This window comes from Pteronotus mesoamericanus, unplaced genomic scaffold (genome assembly GCF_021234165.1).
Source record: "Pteronotus mesoamericanus isolate MK-2021 breed Mesoamerican mustached bat unplaced genomic scaffold, CSHL_Meso_final contig_90, whole genome shotgun sequence".
Lineage (NCBI taxonomy): Eukaryota > Metazoa > Chordata > Mammalia > Chiroptera > Mormoopidae > Pteronotus > Pteronotus mesoamericanus.
In genome coordinates this window covers 20,978,114-21,002,817 of record NW_026555277.1, presented here as the reverse complement: position 1 = coordinate 21,002,817, position 24,704 = coordinate 20,978,114, and the positions used below count along the sequence as shown (strand labels likewise).

Below are 24,704 nucleotides of genomic sequence, written 5' to 3'. Positions count from 1 at the left end.
AAAGTTACTGACATGATTATTTGATTAGAATTTTTTAAGTAACCTCTAGAATGATGTGGATTAGGAATAAAATAAAAAGCAGTTTACTTTAAAATCAGAGATGTTAACTTGTAGAGTCAGTTTGTCATAAATGTACATTCTCAATATGGTCTTTTTTTTTTTCCTTTAAGCAACCTGTCACACAACAGGCGTGTGCCAAAGATTGGCCCTTATCCAGATTATTCTTCTTCCTCATACATTGAAGACTCTATCCATCACACTGACAGCATTGTGAAGAATATTTCCTCTGAGCATTCAATGTCCAGCACACCTTTGACTACAGGAGAAAAGAACAGAAATTCAATTAACTATGAACGACAGCAAGCACAAGCTCGAATCCCCAGCCCTGAAACAAGTGTCACCAGCCTGTCCACCAACACAACCACCACAAACACCACTGGCCTCACTCCAAGCACTGGCATGACCACTATATCCGAGATGCCATACCCAGATGAAACAAATCTTCATGCCACAAATGTTTCACAGCCAATTGGGCCAACCCCTGTCTGCTTACAGCTGACAGAAGAAGACTTAGAGACCAACAAGCTAGACCCAAAAGAAGTTGATAAGAACCTCAAGGAAAGCTCTGACGAGAATCTCATGGAGCATTCTCTTAAACAGTTCAGTGGGCCAGACCCACTGAGCAGTACGAGTTCTAGCTTGCTTTACCCACTAATAAAGCTTGCAGTGGAAGTGACTGGACAGCAGGACTTCACACAGGCTGCCAATGGACAAGCATGTTTAATTCCTGATGTCCCACCTGCTCAGCTCTATCCTCTCCCCAAGCAACAGAACCTTCCTAAGAGACCTACTAGTTTGCCTTTAAACACCAAAAATTCAACAAAGGAGCCCCGGCTGAAATTTGGCAGCAAGCACAAATCAAACTTGAAACAAGTAGAAACTGGAGTTGCCAAGATGAATACTATTAATGCTGTAGAACCGCATGTGGTTACGGTCACCATGAATGGTGTGGCAGGTAGAAACCACAATGTTAACTCCCATGCTGCCACTGCTCAGTATGCCAATGGGGCAATACCATCTGGCCAGACAGCCAACACAGTGGCACTTAGGGCCCAAGAAATGCTGCAGAATCAATTCATTGGTGAGGACACCAGGCTGAATATTAATTCCAGTCCTGATGAGCATGAACCTTTATTGAGGCGAGAGCAACAGGCTGGCCATGATGAAGGTGTTCTGGATCGTCTTGTGGACAGGAGGGAACGTCCACTGGAAGGTGGCCGAACTAATTCCAATAACAACAACAGTAATCCATGTTTAGAGCAAGATGTTGTTGCACAGGGTGTTCCAAGCACAGTAGCAGATCCTGGACCATCAAAACCCAGAAGAGCACAGAGGCCTAATTCTTTGGATCTTTCAGCCACAAATGTCCTCGATGGCAGTGGTTTGCAATGTAAGTGGACAGGATCATATAATCTCTCCTGCTTGTCTTCTGGGACCATTTAAGTAACTACTTAGAATCAGATTGTGTTTCCACTAGCAATTATTTATTTTTACCACTTTCAGAAATAAAATAAGCCATTTGACTGGGCCTCAAAAGTAATTAGACTATTGTAAAGAAAAAAGTAATTTTTTTGTTGTTGATAATTAAAAAGTCAGTATCACAATAGAATAAGTACTACATGCTTTATGGAGCTGCCAGTTTATCATGCAACTCATATTTGCTGTGAATGGTTATGATTAAATAAATACTCACCAATTTAAAACCTCCAAGTAAAATGATGTCAGTATAATTTTTGAAACTGTTGAGCATATTAATATTTATTACATATACATTTAGATTTTATCAGACTTAATAAATCATAGAAGTCCAAAGAAAACTCAGAGAAGTCACTATAAAATTGCTCTTGGTTTTTTAGTGTCATTTTTTTTTTTAGAGTTTTATGTTGAGTCTCCCATGTGACTATAACACTGTGCTATGGGCCCCCTAACAACATAAATAACTTGGTACTTGGTTTCGGGCCCTAAAGGGATTATAATGCAAGACAGGAGAGCTCACCAAAATCTTTAACAGTCATCATTACACAAAATAATTTCTCTGTTAGCACTTACGGGGAAAAACAAAGCCTTGTTTTATGGTTGTTGTCAAAGACTACAAAATGGGCTGAAAGGGATTCAGCTTCCAAAAATCGATCAGTAGGAATCTAGTCTCTTGCCTGAGTGATTTGTATTATAGACCACTTCACCTATGTCAGGGCTCTACATTAGTAAAATGTCTTGTCAGGTATGGGAAAAAGGAATTACTAGAAACTTTGTATTCTAGTATTTAGGTAATTCCTCTGTAAAATATCATATGCGAAGTGTCTTTATAATTTGCTTCACTTTGAGCATTAAGTAGAATGAGTAAATGCATTTTGTCAAGTTAGGATTGCTACCAGTAACCAAAGGATTTGAGAGTATAGCTAAGAACTTTGAATTTTCTTCTCTGTTTTTGCTTTTGGTGGTTTTAAAATATTCTTTACCCTATAGAATAATTCAACCAATTATAAAAACATTGGGCTTCAAGGGTCTCAAAAATAAATTGTTCAAGTTTTGCCTAGAAAAATACTGCCTGGCATCATCAGTTTCAAGAAATGCCTTCTTAGCACCACCTGCAGACATCAGTTTGATCTATTCTTGAGTTGTAATCCTAACTTTTTACTTTTTAGTAGTTTCTTTATATATAGTTCACTTTTCTGTACTTTTTTTTTCAGTAAGTGAGTCAACACAAGATGGCAAATCAGGATCTGGTGAAAAGATCAAGAAACGTGTGAAAACTCCTTATTCTCTGAAGCGGTGGCGCCCCTCTACCTGGGTTATCTCCACTGAACAACTGGACTGTGAGGTCAACAATAATGGCAGTGACAGAGCAGTTCATTCCAAATCTAGCACCGCTGTTTACCTTGCAGAAGGAGGCACCGCCACAACCATGGTGTCTAAAGATATAGGAATGAACTGTCTGTGAAATGTTTTTAGGCCTATGGAGTGAAATTATTTTTTGCATCATTTAAACATGCAGAAGACTTTTTTTTTTTAAAACTGCTTTATCTTCCTGTCAGTACCCCCTCCCACCCTTACAACAAGGACTTGCTTTAAATAGATTTCAGCTATGCAGAAAATTTAGCTTATGCTTCCATATTTTTTAATTTTGTTTTTTTAAGTTTTGCACTTTTGTTTAGTCTCGCTAAAGTTATATTTGTCTGTTATGACCACAGAATTATATGTGTGTGTATCAAAAGTGGTCTCAAAATATTTTTTTAAGAAAAAAAAGCAAAAACAATATATTGCTGATAATCAGTTTGAAACAGTTTCTAAAGGTCATTAAAACAGAAGCAAATTAGGACAGGTTTGACTTCAATGGTGTCTGGTATCCATGTTTTATTTCTGGGCACAAGCTAGTTTATTTTATGTTGATATGTTCTTAACATATTATCTGTTGGACATTCTTTTCCTTTGTGTTTTGTTTGAATGTGCAATAGTCTGTAGGCCACAAATAAGCTTTCTTGTAAGCTCTCTTCCTAACAGAGCACACATTCTTCCAAAATATGAACATTTCCCCCCCACCCCCATACTTTTTTGTCAGGTCTGTTCTATGACAGTGAATTTTGCAGAAGAGAAAGGAGCTATCTGATTTTTTGCTTTCTCTTTCCTTATGAAAAATGCAGAAACATTGTCTCAAAGGGCTCTAAAGATGGAACTACCAAAACCTAATTTGAAATGCTGTTTCTTTTAACCTTCCAAATCCTAAACATTTCCTTCCAGGCATTTTAATAAACTTACTTGGTTCTGGTTTTGGAAGTTCATGAGAAAGCGTAGAACAAAGTAGAAGTCAAATATTAACCTTTTCTCATTTTATTTTATTTTTATATGTATGTTATGTTTCATTTTCATTTATTTAAGAAGCACATTTTTATCAGAAAACTTATATAGCTATACTTATATGGAATTTTTGAGTAGGTAGATGGTTAAGGCAATATAGTGTTACATCCTTTATTCTCTGAATAAGCAATCTTTGATTGACTCAGATAAAATTATATTTCCTGTTTAAAATAACTTCAAAAGTAATTCATAGTTTTGAACCTGTAGTATCATTATCTCCTCTTCCCAAGCAAAGCCTGGTGACTATCTGAAAAAGATTCCTCTCCTCTTCCCATGACCTAAAACACTGTGTGGAAAAAAATCATTCAACTGGCATGCCAAATCCCTGTGAAAGGAAGGCTTGCTGCCAAACCCAGCATCTCTGAGCAGCCTGAGACTTACCTCTCTCTTTTCAAAACTGTTTTTCCACTAATCCTATTTTCATATTTTCTCCTTTTGCCAATTTTTCACATGATTTTTGATATATGAGCAGCATTTATTATTTATATTATATTGGAATATACCTTTTAGTGATAATATGTATCTTTCAAATCATGTTTTTTTAAAGCTTCTTTTGCTTCTTCATTACTCATAATCATCTCTAAAACAACCTCTGCATGTTTTTTTTTAAATAAAGCACTTTATGTCAAATAAGGGACTTTTTTTATAAGCACAAGTTATTTTCTACAGTTTGCAAACGGTGATAATCTTATTTTTTACAGATTCTTGGAGTACTTAGTACTCATTATCTAATTAAGTTCTATGACTTCAGGGGATAAAAAGCTAAGATAAAAACAAAAATCCCCTGAACAGTATATTCTTACTCATATTCCTCTGTCATCATTTAGCTAAAAACAGCCCAAATTTCCCAATTTGCTGTCCAAAATACTTAGGACTTGTATATGAACTTTCTTTTGTTTGCCATCTACTATGACTTGAGTTAGATATTACAGCACTTAGCATTTATTCAGCTAGATTGCTGAACACAGTTCTGAATTCTTAAAATTAAGATTTTTTTATTAAAGCCCAGGATTTCCACCTTTTATGTTTTATTGGCCCTTATTTTGATTCAGACCCTTAATGTATGTACAGTCTACTGGCATAAAATGTTTTCCATTAGGTTATTCTTTTATCATATAGCAAATTCTTTATATCTTTCCCAGTAAATTTTCACTTAGTTCCCTTGACTTTCAGTTGTATTACAGGATATTATTTTCAAACATTTGTAGGACATCTTCAAATAAAAATAAATGATAATCCTTCTCCAGTTAGAGCTATTGAAGGTAAGTGACCATTTGAGGTCTGATTTTTTTTCTCACAGAGGAAGAGTTATCTTACGTTCTACTATTCTTTGTGTTTGGGCCAGTTGATTGTAAGTTTTCCAACATTTTTTGATGTTCAGTAACAAAATACTTAATACCAAATTAAAAGAACTCCGTATAGTTTCCCATTTGCAAGCATGTTTAAAATACATAATTTTGTTTCCCCAGTTTTTTAGTAGACTTAAAAAAAGTAGAAAGTGTAGATCATTTTAATAAATTGTAAATTAAATTTTACATCAGACTTTTAGAATCTGTTTATAATATATAAACAAGCAAAATTACTTAAAATGCTTGCCAATTTTATTCATCTAATAATAAATGTTTCTAATGATTTTAACTGCTATCAAAATATTTTGCATGTATAAAAACATTTGGGTCCTTTTGAATAAAAGGCTATTAATAAAAACCGTTAAATTCATTTGCAAGATAGTCTTACAACCTTGAGAGCAAATTAATAGCTAGTTAAAGTCTAATATCCCCTTAACTATTGTAATTGTATATGACAGCTAAGCCATCGAAAAAACTTGATTTGAATTTTGTTCAGACAAAAATGATTTAATTATTCCTAAAAATGTTTCCTATTTTTAAATGCATAATTGGAGGAGGGGGGAACCCTGATATCATAAAAAAGTTTTGTGAGGGTGCAGGAGTGAAATAATAGTGATTGACTGTTGGATGCTGAACATTAGGTTATATATACACTATCTTTTAGTCTTCATAGCAACCATATAAGGGATATAGTTAATATGCCCCCTTTACTGATGAGTAAACTGAAGCTGGGAGAAACTAAGCAATTTGCCCTAGGTCTACATCTGGTAATAAACAAAGATGGATTTTAACCTAGGTTTGCCTCTCTCCCCATCTCTCAACCATACCACATTGCCTACATACTGTATGATAGGATGTATAATGTACTGACATTTTGTAAGAAATCTAGTCATTATACTCCAGCACAATTGTGGCTTGTATATAAGCCAAATCCAGATACCTTAATGACTTTAAAAGTTAGGCAACCATAGAAGGTGTATAGATATATCTATGCTGACTGTTGCTTGAGAAATAATTACTAATTCAAGACAAAATTTAATCCCATATATGCCATCATGATCTTAAAATCATTTCACTTCTCTTCACTCCCAACATTCTTATATTGATTAAGATAAAGTAAATTTTAAGGGTAAAGTGAAGGTGGCTTATGGGAACAGAGAGTTTTTCATAAATTGATTCCATACTTGATTTGGAGGAATTAATTTAACGTGGACTTTTAGTCTCATCAATCCTTTGACTCAATCTTGAAAATTTCTGCTTTTAGTGACTTTATGAAATTTTACTAATCCAGAAAACAAGTTGAGGAGGATGTAGGAAGGATACAAGGATAATGTCTTTCTAATAAAGCAATTTGTAGTTTACTTACATTATCTGCATGTTCCAGAAAATGTACATTGGTTCTGAATGTGAAAACAAAGAAAGGTAGGAACACTGAAGTATGTGTTTCAGTGAGAATTATCACGAAATTTGACAAGTGTTTTTGTTTAAAATATTTTCAAATTTGGCTTCTAAAGCCAAATGGAATACCTGGTAGGCTGAAGCTATTTACTAAACTGTCCATTCTCTGTAAACCTCTCTTTTCAAAGTCATTTAAAATGGAAATATATTTTAATAAACTTTTTGTTTCTTTTTTCATATTTATGGAAATGAATATTTCATTGGAGGTAGTTAGTTCCTAGAATTTGAGATTACTTATATTTCTATACATCTTTTATAAATTTGTGTTAAACTTATTACCAGTGAAGTGCAGGTAATTACATTATTCACGGGTTACTTTATATATTACTTTCTCTTCCAAGTTATTCCTTATAGTTACAGTCAACATTAGTTGATTGCGTAGACCAGTTAACTCTAGAAATTGCATAACATTCCCACATATACCCCAGAAGTCTTTGTCAGACTAGGATATTCTTAAATGTTCATACCTTCTACTGTCAGTTTGCTCTTCAATAGATAAAATTGCATTTTAACTTTAAGATTCCAAACTTTGCAAACTTTAAACTACTTTACATGACTGTTCCTAAATATAATCCCTGATTAAGTAAATCTGGCAGATCACAGTTTGAGCTAGTTACACAAACATTACTATCAAAAGGCTTTTCTACAGGTTCCCATATTAAACATAGAAGAAAGGGTACTCTGGTGCATCTAAATTACTTTCCTTCTATCACATCTTAGTTTGTGTCTGACTTTATCCCTTGATTATCTGACTCACAATCATCTTTGTGAGGAAAGTTTTTTTCCTATCTATTCTGCTTTTCTCCTGTTTTTATTTTATATCCATTTTTCTTATCCAGTAGTTGAGAGAGAGAGAGCGCGCACGCTGTAAGTTATCCTCTTCAACATTGTTATTCTTCAGTATGCTTCAGGCTTCTCATTTAAGACACCTAAGTCTCAGTTCTTCAGACAAAATTGCTTTAGTTCCTTTAGCATTTTATCCTCAGTTCTATTTTAATTTTTATTTAAGAACACTAAAATTATACTTCATGTTATATTCAAGTTCATTACTCCAGTTAATAGTTCAATAAGAGAACTGAGAATTAAGATGTTACTATTTGACAATGGAGCCATCAAATTGTCAGAAAATCATTTAATTTTTATTTCTAACATTTTATGTTAAATTGTTGAGTTTTATGAATTTATATTCTAATTAGTTATACCTAAAAAGCCATGCACACAGAATTGTATATCATTTTGCTATTAAAAAATTTAACCTATATTGCAGCAAGCTTAGCATTATGATTGAGCCACATAAAACATGTTTTACATATTTATTTGTATCTACAACATTAACTTTTAAAAACAAACCCTACAGCAATCAGGTATTATCTATGAACATTTTTGCAGACCACTTTTGAAATACTTATAATTGTTTTGCAACATAGGCTAGACAATGACAACTTTCATTTAACTCTTAAGTGACTGGTTAAAGTTGAGTGTTTGTGAATATGAAGTAAAATTTAGGACTTTATCTCATGGCTGATGCATTTGAAAGTAAATATGTAAGAAGAATCTATGCTGTGTATTAAAATTATGCCCAAAATAAATCTATCATATCTTAAAAATTCCAATTCTGTTATTCCTTATGTTTGTAGTAGTATTATTAAACATGTGGCAGTAATTTTTTTATGAAACCCAGATTTTAAAATCTGGATAAGAGAGGAGGAATCTTTAGAAATAAATCACATCATTAGAGTGTCCAGTTTATGATTGAACTTTAAAGCAAATAACTTTTAAACTAGAATTTGGATGTTTGTTGTTTTAAAAGATAATATGGTTTATTTTTATTTTATTTGTACTTTTAGATTTCAGAAACATCTTCCTGTTTAGACTCACCCTAAAGACATAATATTACTTAAAAACTCAGGGCCCCTTTCATCTCTTTGTACATTGTAAAATTTCAATTGGTAATAAACTAGCAATTAGATCCAGTCAACTATTTAAAGTGTTTGTTGCACACACAGTTCATTTAATGTTTCATATTATGATTTGACTTAATTTACGTAGACAAAATATCAGATCTCACTAATCAGAAAAACATGCCCAGTTCTATAATTACGGAAGAGAGATGGAAATGATTCAACTACTTGGCTACATGTAGCAGCATATGTGGGTCTTAGTGTTGAAGCACCATCTTTAAACCATTTATGTTCTTTGGTCAAATGGTTGTATATGATGGGACAAATTATTTCATTTTATTTTATTTTTTAATGGGAGAACTTAGTAAGGTAGTTCCTCTGAGATAACATTTTCTCAGGAGGTAATTTAACATTATAAAATTCTTTTTAAAGTGAACTGTTGAGTTTATGATTTTAATAATAGCTTGGGTGATTTTGAGAAGATAACCTATTTATCTCATTGTTAGGTCCAAATGGAATTTTTCTTTAAATCAGGTAAGTTCAGGCTCCAAATTGGTATGGTATATACTTAAAACCCCAGCAGTAAAGCTATTTGTAACCAGTCTCTTGTCTCAGGCTCTACACCATATTACCAATCCATGTAAGTATGGTAGGGAAACACATTTTTAAAGAAGTTTAACAATAAGAAAACTAAATTACTAAAAGATACAATTCAGAGATAGGTCCTGGTTTAACATTGAATTGCTTGGCTTCTGTGGCTTCTCTTTTTCTGGTTACATTTTTATTTATTTAAACAGTTTTTGTATGCCTTGTCATGGAGATTATATTGTATAAGTGTTCATATAAGCTGGAATCATCCTTAATTTTCTTTTGATAGTTTTGAAATGAAGATAAGTGAATAATTGTAAAATACACTAACTTAGGGTGTTGTAGCTGAAACACGGAGATGTGTAGCTGCCATACTTTTTCTGAATAGACATGTGAAAGATAAGCTACAGAGTATTCATTTCTGAGGATGCTTTTCTGGAATAAGAAAGGTCGAAAAATCTTGTCACTTCCTCAGAACCCTCTTTCTTGTTAACGGGTATCTTTTGTTGGTGTGTTTTGCTCTTACAGATAAAATATCATATATGAATTTATGAATAATTTCAGTTATTTTGCTTTTGTATAAGCTGTCTGAGACCTTGCTATGCTGTATAAGTTGTGTTTGATGGATCAGTGTATGAAATAAAACAAATCACTTTTCTTTTGTATTATCTATGGATGCCACTATGAAAGCTGACACTAAGCCACTAAAGAGTTTTCTATGAATAATTGTAAGTAAATGCTTTGATATATATAAACCTAAATAAAAAAGATTGTATTGATATAGAGACATTGGAGAAGGAGATTTTAAGACAGTTCTTTAGGTTTAAAAAAGGCTTGCTGTAAATGGTGCATTATTCCAATTATTAAAGATCATATTAATGACAACAGTAATCGTATCTTTTGATTTTATCATGTCACTAGAAATTATGATTGTTAGTGTAATATTCTAGGTAATTTGCATAGGAATATTAAATGTTCTAACATGACTTTTCATTGTTCAGTGTGATACATCAAAAACAAATGAGCTAATGTTACAGTAAGTTTCACACCTGCCATATGCCAGACACTGTCTTAGTTATTTTACATATGTAATTCTCACAGTAATCATATAGAATACATATTACTGTCCCCATTTTATAAATTTAAAAACTGTGGCTCAGAGAAGTTAAATACATTGTTCAAAGCCACAGAATTGTTAAAAACGAGGTTCTAATGTATTACCCATTTTGCTTTGAACTACAGTTTTCAATCTCTGGTTATGGCATGAGAAACTCAAAAATGAAAATGGCTCAGTAGTAGTATGTAGGAACATGAAGCAACTTGAAGTTACTGAAAAGCTACCAGGTACAAAAACAACTGTCTCTATGGGCCTAACATTCTGTTGGTGCTTCATATTATCAAATAATCTTTTCAGTTAGATCTTTGCATTTTTAGGGGGCCTTTAAAATGGGATATGAGTTTTTGACTTTATATTAATTCAGTGTATTAACTGAGTGTCTTGTGTCCATCCACAGGACAACCATGATTTTAAAAGAGTACTGGATCATTTACCTAGATGCCAAAAGAATTTTTTATTATTATTTTTTATTGTTCAAATACATGTCTCCATTTTTCTGCCACCAATTTCCCCTGCCCCACCCACCCCCACCTTCCACCCTCAATCCTTCCTGACTTTGGCTTTGTCCATTGGTCCTTTATACTTGTTCCTCCACTTGATCCTTCCTCTTCTTTTTTCCCCCGTTACCCACCTCCCTCCTCCACTCTTGTTACTGTTGGTCTGGTTTTTCTTTCAGTGTTGCTGGTTATATTTTCCTTGTTTGTTTTGTTGATTAGGTTCCACTTATAGGTGAGGTCATATGGTATTTGTGTTTCACCCCCTAGCTCATTTCACTTAACATAATGCTCTCCAGTTCCATCCATGCTGTCGTGAAAAGTAGTAGCTCTTTATTTCTGCTGCATAGTATTCCATGGTGTAAATGTACCATAGTTTTTTGATCCACCCATTTACTGATGGGCACTTACGTTGCCTCCAGCACTTGGCTATTGTAAATTGTGCTGCTATGAACATTGGCGTGTATAGGTTCTTTTGAATTGGTGTTTCGGGATTCTTAGGATGTAATCCCAGCAGTGGAATTGCTAAGTCAAAAGGCAGTTCCATTTTTTAGCTTTCTGGAGAAATTCCAAACTCTTTTCCACAGTGGCTGCACCAGTCTGCATTCCCACCAACAGTGTACTAGGGTTCCCTTTTCTCTACAACCTTGCCATCACTTTTGTTTGTTGATTTGTTTATGATGGCTATTCTGACTGGTGTGAAGTGGTATCTCACTGTGGTTTTAATTTGCATTTCTCTGATGGCTAGTGATGCTGAGCATCCTTTCATATGTCTCTGTGCCCTGTGTATGTCCTCCTTGGAGAAGTGTCTGTTTAGGTCCTTTGCCCATTTTTTAATCAGATTGTTTATCTTCCTGGAGTGGAGTTGTGTGAGTTCTTTATATATTTTGGCGATCAAACCCCTGTCTGAGGTATCATTGGCAAATATATTTTCCCATACAATTGGTTCCCTTTTCATTTTGCTGATGTTTTCTTTACCTGTGCAGAAGCTTATTATTTTGATGAGGTCCCCAAAATATGGAATGCTTCACAAATTTGCATGTCATCCTTGCACAAGGGCCATGTTAATCTTCTCTGTATTGTTCCAATTTTACTATATGTGCTGCCGAACCAGGTACCCAAAAGAATTTCTGCTTGAGGAAAAGCATGGCTACTCTCATCAGCTCTGTGTCGCCTTAAATAATATTTTAGAGATAGTAGATTTGGGATACCTTTTTCCTTTTGATACACATGCCAAATCTTACAATATAATATGTTACAGGGTGCCATTGTAATTCTGTACAGAACTGACTGTGTCATATTCAGGATGGTAACTAAATATCCTTAGAGGAATTACAATGACCAGGAAAATGTGTGTAACAACGAGCTGCTGACTGTTTCAATAACCACAAGTAAAATTATTCTCATTTGTACCTATGCCCATCTGATCCATCTTGCAAGTTTACATCCTTCTTTGCAAAGGACTAATTTAAGCTAGCGATTAATTTTCTTTCCTCTCTAGTGTTATTCAAGTTAAAAGCCAAATTCTATATTTGAACGGTTTTCATTTTATTGGTAGTAATGTATTATTACTCACTTTTAAAAAATTGAATCATTATTGCTCTGTTGACACCAAAATGTATATGATTCCTGCCCCTCCCCCCACAGAAACTTAAATCATCCTGTGGAGGAAAGAAGGCTTATCCAAGAAATGATTACATCCCAACAAGATGACATGTAAGTGCACAAATTAGTGACAAACAATGTGTTTAAAGAGCCAAAAAAGACTTCAGTGAGGAAATGATTATTGAGCAGGGTGTTGAAAGGACAGGTGGGATTTCAATAGGAAAAGTGAATGCAGAATATTTGAAGTGACCAGAGATAAAGGAGAATAGGGACTGGAAATAAAGTAGAACAAGTAGGTCCAAACAGATAGTTATACTTTGGAAAGCAGACCCAGATGTCTGGCCTTGCTGTCATAGAAAATAGGGAGACAAAAGTTTGTTCGGAGGGAAGGACCTTGATAGAGGTAATTTGAAGAACTTTATACTGACAGATGTATATGATAGATTTACAAAGGAGAGCGATTGTATGGGGTCACGAGAGAAACTGCAAATGAAATGCAATTTCCATTGTGACCAATAAGTTCTTTTTTAAAGGGGCATCAAAAAACATTTTTGTATACCTAATGTGTAGCAAGAACTGCAGTAGGAGATAAGACACAGTCCCACCCTCAAGTTGCTCTCAGTAGATTTGGAGAAAATTATAGGCCAGATGGTAAATATTGTGACGGAGTGAAAGCTCAGAGTGTTACAGAAGTGCAGGGCAAGGATACCTAATCCAGTCTTGTGAGTTGGGGGCAACTTTCCCTTTTCGAGGTGACTTTCCTAACTGTCTTAAAATATGAGTAGGAATTGGTTAGGAGATGAGCAGCGCCTCTCTAAACAGAAGTTGCAACACTCACAAAGCCCTAGAGGCCTGAGAGGGTAGAGCTTTTTCAAGGGGATGGGAGGATGTTATATAAGAGTAGAGTTTGGGAGGTTAAGTGAAAGTATGGAAAGAGAGGACCCAGAGGAACTTGAATGATTTAGGTGTGACCGTATCATGGAAGGGCTTGCATGCTATGCTAAGAATTTGAGCTTATCCTGGAAGTCAATGGAAGAATTAAACGCGGGGGCGGGGGGGGGGTTCCAAATTAGGTAACTCAGCAGGTAGTATACAAAGATGGATTGAGAGGGAGCTAAATACAGAAACATGGAGACTAGTATGGTAATGGCAAAAGATAATGAGAGCCTGAATCAAGGTTGAGTCAGTGATGGTAGGGAAGAGAAAGTAGATTGGGTCAGGGTTAAAGAGAATCAGTGGGATCACTAAGGTGAGCATTGGAGAGGTAAATACGATAACTTAATTCGGTAAAGGACTAATCATCCCTCAGAGAAGTAAAAAATCTCAGGAGTGTGCAGCTAATGGAGAAGACTGCCTTTATATGTTTTAAAAATAAAACAGTTTTGGCATCATGTGTTCAAATGTGTTCCAAAAATATGTGCAGACAACTTTTACCTATTATCCATAGAAATGCTTTAAGAACAGAGCCTTTCCTAGGTAAGTCACACGGAAGTTGAATTTGTTCTTCTTGAGTTAGTACCTTATTAGACCAATTTGTCACACACAGAATTTTACTAGGACATTTTGAGGCTGGCCCTGTCCCTACCCTATAAAAATAAGTATTAAGAACAGTCTTAAAATGGTGGGTGGTGGAAAGTAGTGAGGAGGTTGTGTAGATTAGAGATGTGATCTTTCAAGAAGAGCTACCATTCTCTAACCCAGGGCTTATCTCTCACATCACGTTTTCAACCAGCTTAATTTCTCAATCCTAATGCTTTTCCTTCCCTCTTCACTTAATTAGAAAGGAAGGTAGAAAAACCCAGAAACTTTCCTATTCAAGGAAATAAGCATCCCAAATATGTCTTTGTTTTCTTGGTAATTGTGATAAATGGAACAGATTAAAGTGTTGATGGTAAACAAAGTCAGCCAGTTTTTATTCTAAAACAACACAGAATTGCAATCTGGAACATGCAACAATGGCAGGTCATGTTCAAATCTGGAGGAAATAAAGGAGAGGAAAAATTGTTTCATAAATGTCTGTTTATATATATATAGAGAGAGAGAGAGGTTCCCCTCTTGGGCTTTGTGTTGCGGTAGGGCGTGTGAGCTCCCCCTTCTGGCCTCCGTACTTCACTTTAAATGAAGATTCTGTTTATCAGTTTTTACAAAGGTGCATTTTCCTTTGCTTAGCAACCTTTCCTAGATTGAACCAATTAATAATTTATGTAAGAATTCTTGGAAAATATGCTTAAATTCCTAAGGAAAATATATTGAAAGAAACAAATTATTCTCTTTAAGAACATCAGGACTATGTGAGTTTTTCAAAGTACAAATTTTACTTAGTTTTTAAATAAGTTTCTTAAACCCCCTTCTATAACATTGGTGATCCCTTCTAGGAGTCACATTGTCTTACATTTTGAAAAGTGAAAAATTTTTTTCAATGAAACTTTAAAAACTCATGTCTATCTCTTAACTCCGTCCCACTTTCTTAACTGAGTTTCAAAACCCCACTGTGAGCTGTTACAATTTGGCATTTAGTCTTTTTTCATTTCTCCCTACTCCAAGCCATTTTATACCCAGTTGCTAATCATCGGGTCAGTACTCTTGTCAGGTTACCAATGAACGATTCAAGATCCTCAACTGAAATTCCAAATTGTTTACCATGCAGCAACCACTTCCACTTTTAGCTCTATCTTTTGCCACTCTATAGTTTATAGCTGCTGTTTACTTTATCTCCTTGCTAGATTGTCAGCTTTCAGGGAGAGACCAGTTTTTTCTGAAGTAACAATTTTAATTGATATGCTGATACCAAAATAGTCTTTGTAATTTTTTTTAAGTAGATTCTTATTTAACTTCTATTAACCAAGCATCTTAGTCCCTCTGAGCTCTCTGTGTGCTTGAAAGTAATTTAACTGCAGGTCATTTAATAAGTTACTCTGTGAGCTTAGCGGTACATTTTTTAAGGTTAAAATTGACCAAAATGATAGCACTGAGAGAATGTGAATGTACTATATATAAAAAAATGTTAAATAACCGAGTACCCATATTATGCACAAAATACATTCAGCAAGCATGATTTTAAAAAAGTGAATTAGAATAAGTGGTTTGGAAAATAAATTTTTCACTTAAATGCTTTTATCTTTTTTTACTGTCGTGTTTTTATTTCTTTTTTCAATGAAACAAAAATCACTATTCCTCCTGTGCCTAGCCGCAAGGCTGTGCACCAAATTGACCACCAGGCGGCTCTCTTACTTCATGTTCTAAGAAGGAGGCCTCTCCATTCTTTTCAATGCCTAGATTTCTCATGTCAAATTTGGCTCATAATGTTTTCCTATTGATTATGAATAATAAGCAGGAAGGCTCTGTGAACACTATTTACATTAGAAGAGTCAGTGCTTTTTAGTGGCTGAGAAGGTCTGGGCAATGAGAAAGTCTACAGGTTACCTCATCTCTCCAGGACCACGCAAATACCAAAGCCAGAACTTAACAAACAGTATTTTGTTGTGACTTCATTTTAGTCTTGCATTGAAACATAATTTAAAATTCTTGAGACATTGAAAGAGATGTATAATCTCTTTCAAACATTTTCATGGAATACTAGAATTTACCAGGATTCTATAAAAGTTTAGCAGAGTTATATGAAGGCAATTAATAAGTAAACTTAGGTTTTAGATTTTTAAAATAATTATTGACTTTGGCTTTCTTGATATTTAAATTTTGAGGAAACTTTTGACTTTTCTCATTTTCTCTTCTCTGATCATTTTCTACCTTAAAATTGCATTCTTAAGAATTGTTGAACAGCCTTTAGTATTACCTCATATATTAAGAAGGAAAAAAACATACCATTTTTCTATTACTATAAAGCAGTTGTGTTCTTTAAGTTTATATTAAGGTGCCTTCAGATGTATAAATTGACAGTTCCCTAATTGTAAGAACTTATTTGGAAATATTAGGTGGTAAATGCAGCTACTCATAATTCCTTTATGAAAGATGAAAATGAAATATTGGGGGAAGAATGAGATATCACTGCACCTATCCTGATTAGCGAAAATACCCCCAAATGATCAGGAGAATGTTGAGCATCATAGCTCCTATCTGATTCAAATGTGACTTCAGGTTACCTATTTTAGAAATGCTGGATGATTTTCAACATTATTATTTTTAACCTAAATCTGAGCCACTATTTTGTCATGTTCTCAAAAGAGAAATTATTTCCTCCACCTTCCAAACAGCAATCATTTTGGCTGTTTCTACTATAACACACAAATTGAGGCCCTCCATGTATTTTAAAACAGGACCTCTTTCAACATGAACAATTTTAGGAACACCAAGAATTATGTCCTCATATAGACTGTAGGCAAGAACCAAAAAGGGCAGTAATTTACTTTTGACCTATGGTGGGGCGGGGTAGGGGATCTCCGTCATTTCAAAGAGATTTATGTAAAAATATTTTATTTTCCCAGTTCAAAACTTATTTGAAGAATTAAAATAAGAAATCAGAACCAGGATTGCTTTAATTCACAATTTGACTAAAATTCTGGAACTAGCCTCCACTAAGGTATGTAGAATCTCAGTAAATCATACTCTATCTAGATCTTCCTCTTAATGAGTTTTTCTTTTCTACATACAAAAGGAGAATACTTTAATCCCTATTCTCTGGTAAAAGAATGAAAACCTGTGATGAACCTGGAGCTGAGCGCAGCAGTGAGCTGTGTTTTGTTTAGCCTGCAAAAAATTTTCTTTAATTATATTTCATTGTTACTGGCTGGTGCGGCTCAGTGGATTGAGCACAAGGCTGTGAACCAAAAGGTCATCAGTTCAATTGCTGGCCAGGGCACTGGCCTGGGTTGTGGGCCTGGTCCCCGGCTGGGGGCATGCAAGAGGCAACCAACTGATGTTTCTTTCACACATCAATGATTCTCTTTTCCCTTTCTTCCCCTCCCTCTGAAAATGAATAAGTAAAATCTTTGAAAAAAATATATAAATTATATCTCATTGCTTATTATGCTATTACAGTTGTCCCAATTTTTCCCCTTTGCCAAACTCCACCTCAGGCAATCCCTACATCATTGTCACTGTCCAAGGGCCATGAACATATGTTCTTTGGCTACTCTATTCCCTGTATTTTACATCCTCATGACTATTCTGTAACAATCAATTTGCACTTCTTAATCCCTTCACCTTTTTCCCCCATCTCCCTGACGCCCTTTCCCCCTTCCCCCTCCCCACCCCCCTTCCTCTCTGGCAACCATCAAAACATTCTGTGTATCTATGATTTTGTTTCTGTTCTGCTTGTATAATTTTTTTTAGATTAAATTGTTGATAGATATGTATTTGCCATTGCCATTTTATTGTTCATATTTTTTAATTTTCTTCTGAATGAAGACCCTTTAACATTTCATGTAATACTGATTTGGTGGTGATGAACTCCTTTAGCTATTTTTTTGTCTGGGAAGCTCTCTATCTGTCCTTCAATTCTAAATAATAGTTTTGGTGGGTAGAATGATCTTGGTTGTAGGTCCTTGCTTTTCATCACCTTGAGTATTTCTTGCCAATCCCTTCTAGCCTATAAAGATTCTTCTGAGAAATCTGCTGACAGTTTTATGGGAGCTCCCTTTTAGGTAGCTAACTGCTTTTCTCTTGATGCTTTTAAGATTCTCTTTTTGTCTTTGATCTTTGGCGTTTTAACTATGATGTGTCTTGGTGTAGGGCTCTCTGGGTTCATCTTGTTTGGGCCTGTCCACACTTCCTGGATTTGTATGTCTACTTCCTTCACCAAATTAGGGAAGTTTTCTGTCATTATTTTTTGAAATAAATTTTAAATTTATTGCTCTCTTTTCTTCTGGCACCCCCCATGATGTGAATATTGGACCTCTTGTAGTTGTCCTGGAGGCTCCTTACACTATCATCGTTGTTTTGGATTCTTTTTTCTTCTCATTGTTCTAATTGGTGGTTTTTTGCTTCTTTATATTCCAAATCACTAATTTAATTCTCAGCTTAATCTACTCTACTGTTGATCCCCTGTAAATAGTTCTTTATTTCAATCAGTGTATCCTTCATTTCTGACTGGATCTTTTTTATGCTGTTGAGGATCTCACTATGTACCTTGAGCATCCTTACAAGAAGTGTTTTGAATTCTACATTTAGTAAATTGCTGTTTCCATTTTATTTAGTTCTTTTTCTGGAGTTTTGATCTTTTCTTTCATATGTGCCATGTTTCTTTGTCTCCTTGTTTTGGCGGACTCCCTGTGTGTTAGGTAGAGCTGCTATGTCTCCCAGGCTTGATAGAGTGGCCTAATGTAGTAGGTGTTCTGTAGGGTCCAGTGGCACAGCCTCCCCTATTACCCAAACTGGGTACTCAAGGTGCACCCACTGTGTGGGCTCTGGACAACTATCTGTATTGCTGTTGGCACATCCAAGGTCAGCCACAACCTGTGTATGTGCAGGGTCACACAGCATAAATTACAAAGCAACCTGCAGATGGATGCTACCTGTGTTGTGCTTAGAGGTGTCCAGGCAAGGCCAAACTGTAAACTAAGGCCAGTGGCTGCTAGTTCTGGGCCTGGGGCAACTTAGCGAGAGGTTTGGGGCTTGCTGAAGCCAGATGCTACTTGTTTGAGAGAATCTAGGAAAATCTGAAGCATGGGGTATGATAGGCCATTAGTATGGAAAAGCCATTGGAAACAGCTTGGGTGGGCCTGAGAGATGGGTAAGGCAGAGCCTCAGGAAATCACCATGGTGGGGCAAACAGTGTGAGCCAGGCTGATAGTGTCTCAGTTATGGTGCCTGCCTCCTGGCTGTGTGGCTCTGTGGAAGGAGGGTTCATAAAAGGAACACTGGCCTCTACCAGAACTTCTGTCTGGGAGAAAGCTGTCCCCCAGCTCTCGCCCTGATGCCAGACAGTTCAGTTCCTTCCTGTATGTCTCTGATGCCATTCAATATGCTGCCCTTGATGGAGGAACTAAGAGTTAAAAATTTTTAGTTTTAAGTTATAGTTAATAAGCTTAGTAATTAATACATGTAAAAAGCTATTGTTTCAGGAACTGAAGGTATGATTAACCCTCTCTCCAGGAGACCACAAGCAATTCAACTTTTGTCCCCCAGGAATACTTCAAGCAATCAAGATGGTATCTGAGCCATTGTGCTCCATGGAGAGAAGTCTTCCACCCAGGACACAGATTAAAAATCACCAGTCAAGAGATGAAATGATGCTCAGAAAATTATTGAACTCCAGCTTTTATCTGATTAACCTTTTCCCTGAATTCCAAACCCCTTATGTACACTTTTCTTCTCCTCATAAAAAAGGTTGGCTTGAGATGAAATGTAATATTATCTTTACGATACATAACCCACTGCCTTCTCAGATCACTGGCCATCTGATTAAATCACCTATAAAGATGCAATCCTTATCTCTACTTACTGGTTCTGGTAGTGACAGGCAGCATGAACACTGACTTTTCTGGTTTCATCCCTGCACTGTAGCTCAGAGGGTGTGTGTCCAAGTAAATCTGTACTCAGGCACTTTATGAGGAACTGCCTGGGACTCCAAAAGTTTCTGTCTTCCACTGCCTTAATCCCCTTCTGTTGTTTACGCCTAGAAGATATGGAGACTTATCTTTTAGACACTGTGATCCTGGGCTGGGGGCCTGGTATAGGGCTGGGACCCCTTGCTCCTGAGATATGCCTCCCGATTTTTATCCACCACATTGTGGGTGTGGGACTAGCTGGTTCTGGGTCTCCATCTCTCCTACCAGTCTCGATGTGGTTTCTTTTTTAAATCTGTAGTTGCAGGACTTCCATTCAGCTCAACTTCTGATGGCTCCAAATGATGGTTTTTCTATAGTTTAGTTGTACTTTTGATGAGGTTGTATGAGGAGGAGAGTCATGTTTACCTACACCACCATCTTGACCAGAAGTCCCTGGCCTGCAAATATTTAAAATGTATTTTTATTGAATGCCTTTTAGATGGGACCTGGAATCTATCCCCAAACCTAGCACTTCCTAATCGTCTTCTACCCAACAAGAATACCCATTATATTAACTTTCTAATCTTTGTACGCCCCATCCCATCCCAAACATAACAGGACTATAACAGGAATTTCCATCTCAAACATAACAGGGAAATAAAAGCCTAGAGGAAATACTTGGCATATTGGAATAAACGTGAGAGGAGAGGCAGCCTTGGCTAAAACTGTGAGGTAAGCCAGCTTGTTTGCTCCCTCTGGAACTGGAAAAGTCAGTATTTGTGCTGCCTGTCACTACCAGAACCAATAAGAAGAGACAATGATTGAATCTTTATGGGTACTTTACTCAGATGGCCAGCAATCTGAGAAAACAGGGTTACATACCGTCAAAAACCAATTTAACATCTCATTTCAAGCTGACCTTTTTATAAAGAGAAGAAAGGGTAGGTAAGGGGTTTAGGAAAAAAGTTAATGAGATAAGAGTTACAGTCCAGTGGCAATTTTCCTAGTACTCCTTTATCTGTTGATCAACAGTTCTTTATCTACATCACAGGTGTTCCCTCCCTGGAACACAATGGCTCAGATACCATCTCCATTGCTTGCAGACACTTCTCCGGTTCACATTGCTTGGCTGAATTGCTTGTCGATCTCATGGAGTCATGCATTCCAGTCCTGGAATAACAGTCTTCCACATGCATGAATCACCTAAGCCTATCAACTAAGGCTAAAATCTTTAACTCTTGAGTTCCTCTATCACCTCCACTGGTGAGCACTTCTTTTCTTCCATAGAAAGTTTACTGTTACCTTATTTCTACATTCTTTCCCTATGTCTCATTAAAACCTGCACATGGACTAGGGTCCCCTACTCATTAATGGGATAAATGGCTACTTTAAGAAAAATTTTAAAGCTATGTTATCCTGTCCCAACATGGCTTCCTTGAAACAAAAAACAAACTTTGCATCACCAAACAAAAGGGGGAATTAGAAATCACCCCATACTTGAACCCTGCTTGGTTGTTTTATAAGTCTTTTCTTTCTTACTTTTTTTTTAAACTTGTAAAACAGAGATGGCCAGGAAAAGTAGAAAAGAAAAGCTACTTGATAAAGGAAAGATGAGACAGAAAGAGTTTCAGCCTTTTAGAACGGTAGGAGCAGAGAGAATGAGGATTCAGAAATCATTTGCTCTAAGTCTCTTGCTTCATGGTGAACTGAAGCAGAGGAGTGTGGAGCTGTGTGCTCTATTGACTTTCTCAGAAACTTATGTGCCTATCCTTCATCTTTACAGTTAAGACTTATTTTTACTGTTTCTCACCTAAAATTTTTCTGGTTATAACTCTGGGAGTTATTCCTTTAGTTGGTCATGTCAAAGAAAAGAGTTAGTGATATACTTTCCTTTCTTTTTTATTGAATTTATTGGAGTGACATCAGTTAATAAAGTTATACACATTTAAGGTGTACAGTTCTTAATACATCATCTCTATGTTGTATTGCAGGTGATATACTTTTAAATAGATAAATTTCAAAATTAAGGTAAAATCTTCCCTATAGGGCTTTTTCCTTCAAACTGTAACATCCCCTTCCACCTTCCTGTTATCCTTTTTGTTATGTATTATTTTGAAATGTTGTCCTCATCTATTGCTATCCTTACTCAGATATTTTTTTCCACTTAAATTATGGGGCCCAATCAGACCTTTGTACCTTCCAGTTTAATATATAATACATAATTTAAAATTTCATTTTTGGGAAGGTTATTGATTCTACTAATCCTGCTAAACTGGTGTTTCTAGACCAAAACTTGGATGGAATTCAGTCCAGAATTCAAAAGGTGTATGTTTTATTACAACATATTGGCGTGCCACTCTTTAATCAAATCTACCTAGAAACCTGACTTGATAGAATAAAAACTGATTCTTCAACTAAAAAGATTCACCTATACTCTTTTTAAAAAGTAGGTTCTCCTCTGGTATAAATAGTCTTTTCATTAACACATATATGATTTAAATTAACATGTACTAGTATACATTGAGAGAGAAGAAAACTGTGCAAATTGAAACAATGTAAAAGCTGACAATTTTATAGAAAGTTACAGTATGTCTTTGTGTCATATTGCTCTGCACTGTTACCTTATACTTTCCTAAACCTTTATTTTACTTTTATAAATTTATTGATTGTGAGATAGAGATACATTGATTTGTTGATCCTCTTATTTATGCATTCATTGGTTGGTTCTTGTATGTGCCATGACCAGGGATTGAACCCATAAATTTGGTATATTGGATGGACACTAACAAACTGAGCTACCTGGCCAAGGCTTACTATTCCTTTCTTAACAAGTCTCTACCTGAAAGCAAAATTTAAAGGGCTTAATTTCTGCTATCTTCTACCTAAGTAAATAAACTCCTCCCCAGATAGTAGGTAAATAGAAAGGAAATGAACTCCTCAATTTGGGAAGGAAAAAAAAAAAAAGTAAACATAGTACTTTATTAATCTCTCTTCCTTTTTAGGTTTCAAAATAATTAAGTTGATTTGGACTCTGACTCTGTTTTTTCAGATTACATTTTAACTAAAACAGACAAAGTAAAAACTTCCCTATAATTCAAACAGTTCTTGAATTTTTCAGATAAGCTCCACCCTTGGTAGCACTGACATCTCAAAGGTGTGAGCCAATACCCTAAATCCCTTTGTAGGTACAATTAGAGAAAAATATTTCCTTGCCTCCTCCCTCCCCTAGTGCAACAGAGACAGGGAGACAGACATTTAAACTGAGAAAACAGGAACACTGAGTAGAATGCATAAAGCTCAAAGCCAAGAACCCCTTTAATCCCTAGAGTAGTGGAAAATCCATTTCCCTTATATTGTTACCCAAAAGTTAAAAGTGACAAAAAAAATAGGGAATGTATTGTCCTAGAAACAGAGTAGGGTAGAGTCACAAGGGTAAAGGAAGTGATGTTTTGAGTACCTACACTTTTTTTGCTGGAGGGAAAACGAAAACCTCTCTTTCCACCTTTTCCCAGGGAACTAACTGCAGGCGATTCAATGTTCGTCTCTGTACTCATCAAATCTATAAGGTAAACTCAAAAGTCTTCATTTACAAAATGGGTGGCTCAGCCCTGCCTGGGTAGCTCAGTTGGTTAGAGCATTGTCCTGATACGCCAGGGTTGTGGGTTTGATCCACTATCAGGGCACATACGAGAAGGAATCAACCAATGAATGCATAAATGGGTGGAACAACAAATTAATGTTTCTTTCTACCCCTCCCTCTCTCACTCTCTCTCAAATCTATCAATTAAAAAATGGGTGGCTTAGTTCACAGAATTTATGGGTCATTTTAAAATTGGTGCTTTGTGACTATGGTCTAGGTCAAACCTCGACTCCATTGTCATAATCTGGATGGTAGACATGTTTTGCTTCCTGAAAATTTGATTTGTCCGCCAGCTGGAAATAAAATTGCCAGTGTCTGTAGTTAATATGTAGGCTGGTTAATTTAGAAAGACATTAAATCCTTATATATTAGTGACTTTTTAAATTGACTAATTCATGCATTCAGTAAATATTTTTTGATCACCTACCATCATTGTCATATCTAATATATTTGAAACTTAGAAAAGATCATTTTTTAACTCCTCTCCTCCATACAACTAATTTATTTTTAAATAAGAATCATGAAATGAAATGAACAATAATAATGGCCAGGAAAAAAATGACAGTAAAAATTTTGTTTTATTGAACTATGTATACATATAACTATGACATTAATAAGTAACAAAATAAGTATCAGTTCAAAAATGGCAAATAATAATTGATACTTTTTATTTACATTAATGTATTTCTTGGAAAAATTGAAAAACCTTATGCTTATATATCGCTCTGTTGATTAATAGTATTTTGGCATATTAAATAATAAGAATAACAATTTTAAATGAATGAATTTTAATTTTAAAAATATTTAAATTGAGTAAAATATTTTATGAATTGACTAAATTGCACTAATCAGACAAAAATGCTACATCTTACAGTGTTCATTGTTTCAGTGTTTTAAATTTTAAACAAAAATGAAACTTAAAATGATCACATGAAGTGAACAGAATAGAATAATTAGAACAGAATAGAATAAGAGAATTCATTTTATGTAAAATAAAATGCTTATTGACGCATAAGTAACACAAATTTGTGCCATTTTGAAACTTTCATTAGTAAAACCAGTAATAGCAACAATTTTTACAGAATATATATCAACAAAAGAATTTGGTGGAGAGGAGAATTCTATCATTGACATTGTTTAGAAATAAAGATGATGACGATAAAAAGCAAACCAACTCCTAGTAGGTTTTTAT

General features: G+C 35.3%; 1 protein-coding gene and 1 non-coding gene across 2 annotated transcripts in view; one reads left to right on the top strand and one right to left on the bottom strand.

The window, feature by feature from the left end:
• The window catches only part of BMPR2 (bone morphogenetic protein receptor type 2), a 140,157-nt gene extending 131,828 nt beyond the window's left edge, over window positions 1-8,329 (top strand). The window contains exons 13-14 of the mRNA XM_054585825.1: window positions 171-1,450; window positions 2,751-8,329. Of these exons, the coding sequence (XP_054441800.1) occupies window positions 171-1,450; window positions 2,751-3,001 (1,531 nt within the window). The 3' untranslated portion in view covers window positions 3,002-8,329. The remainder of the gene's footprint in view (window positions 1-170; window positions 1,451-2,750) is intronic.
• Window positions 8,330-11,833: 3,504 nt separating this feature from the next.
• On the bottom strand, window positions 11,834-11,940 carry LOC129080808 (U6 spliceosomal RNA). The gene has a single exon (XR_008530209.1). It is a non-coding gene; the product is annotated as a U6 spliceosomal RNA (small nuclear RNA).
• Between the last annotated feature and the right edge of the window lie 12,764 nt (window positions 11,941-24,704).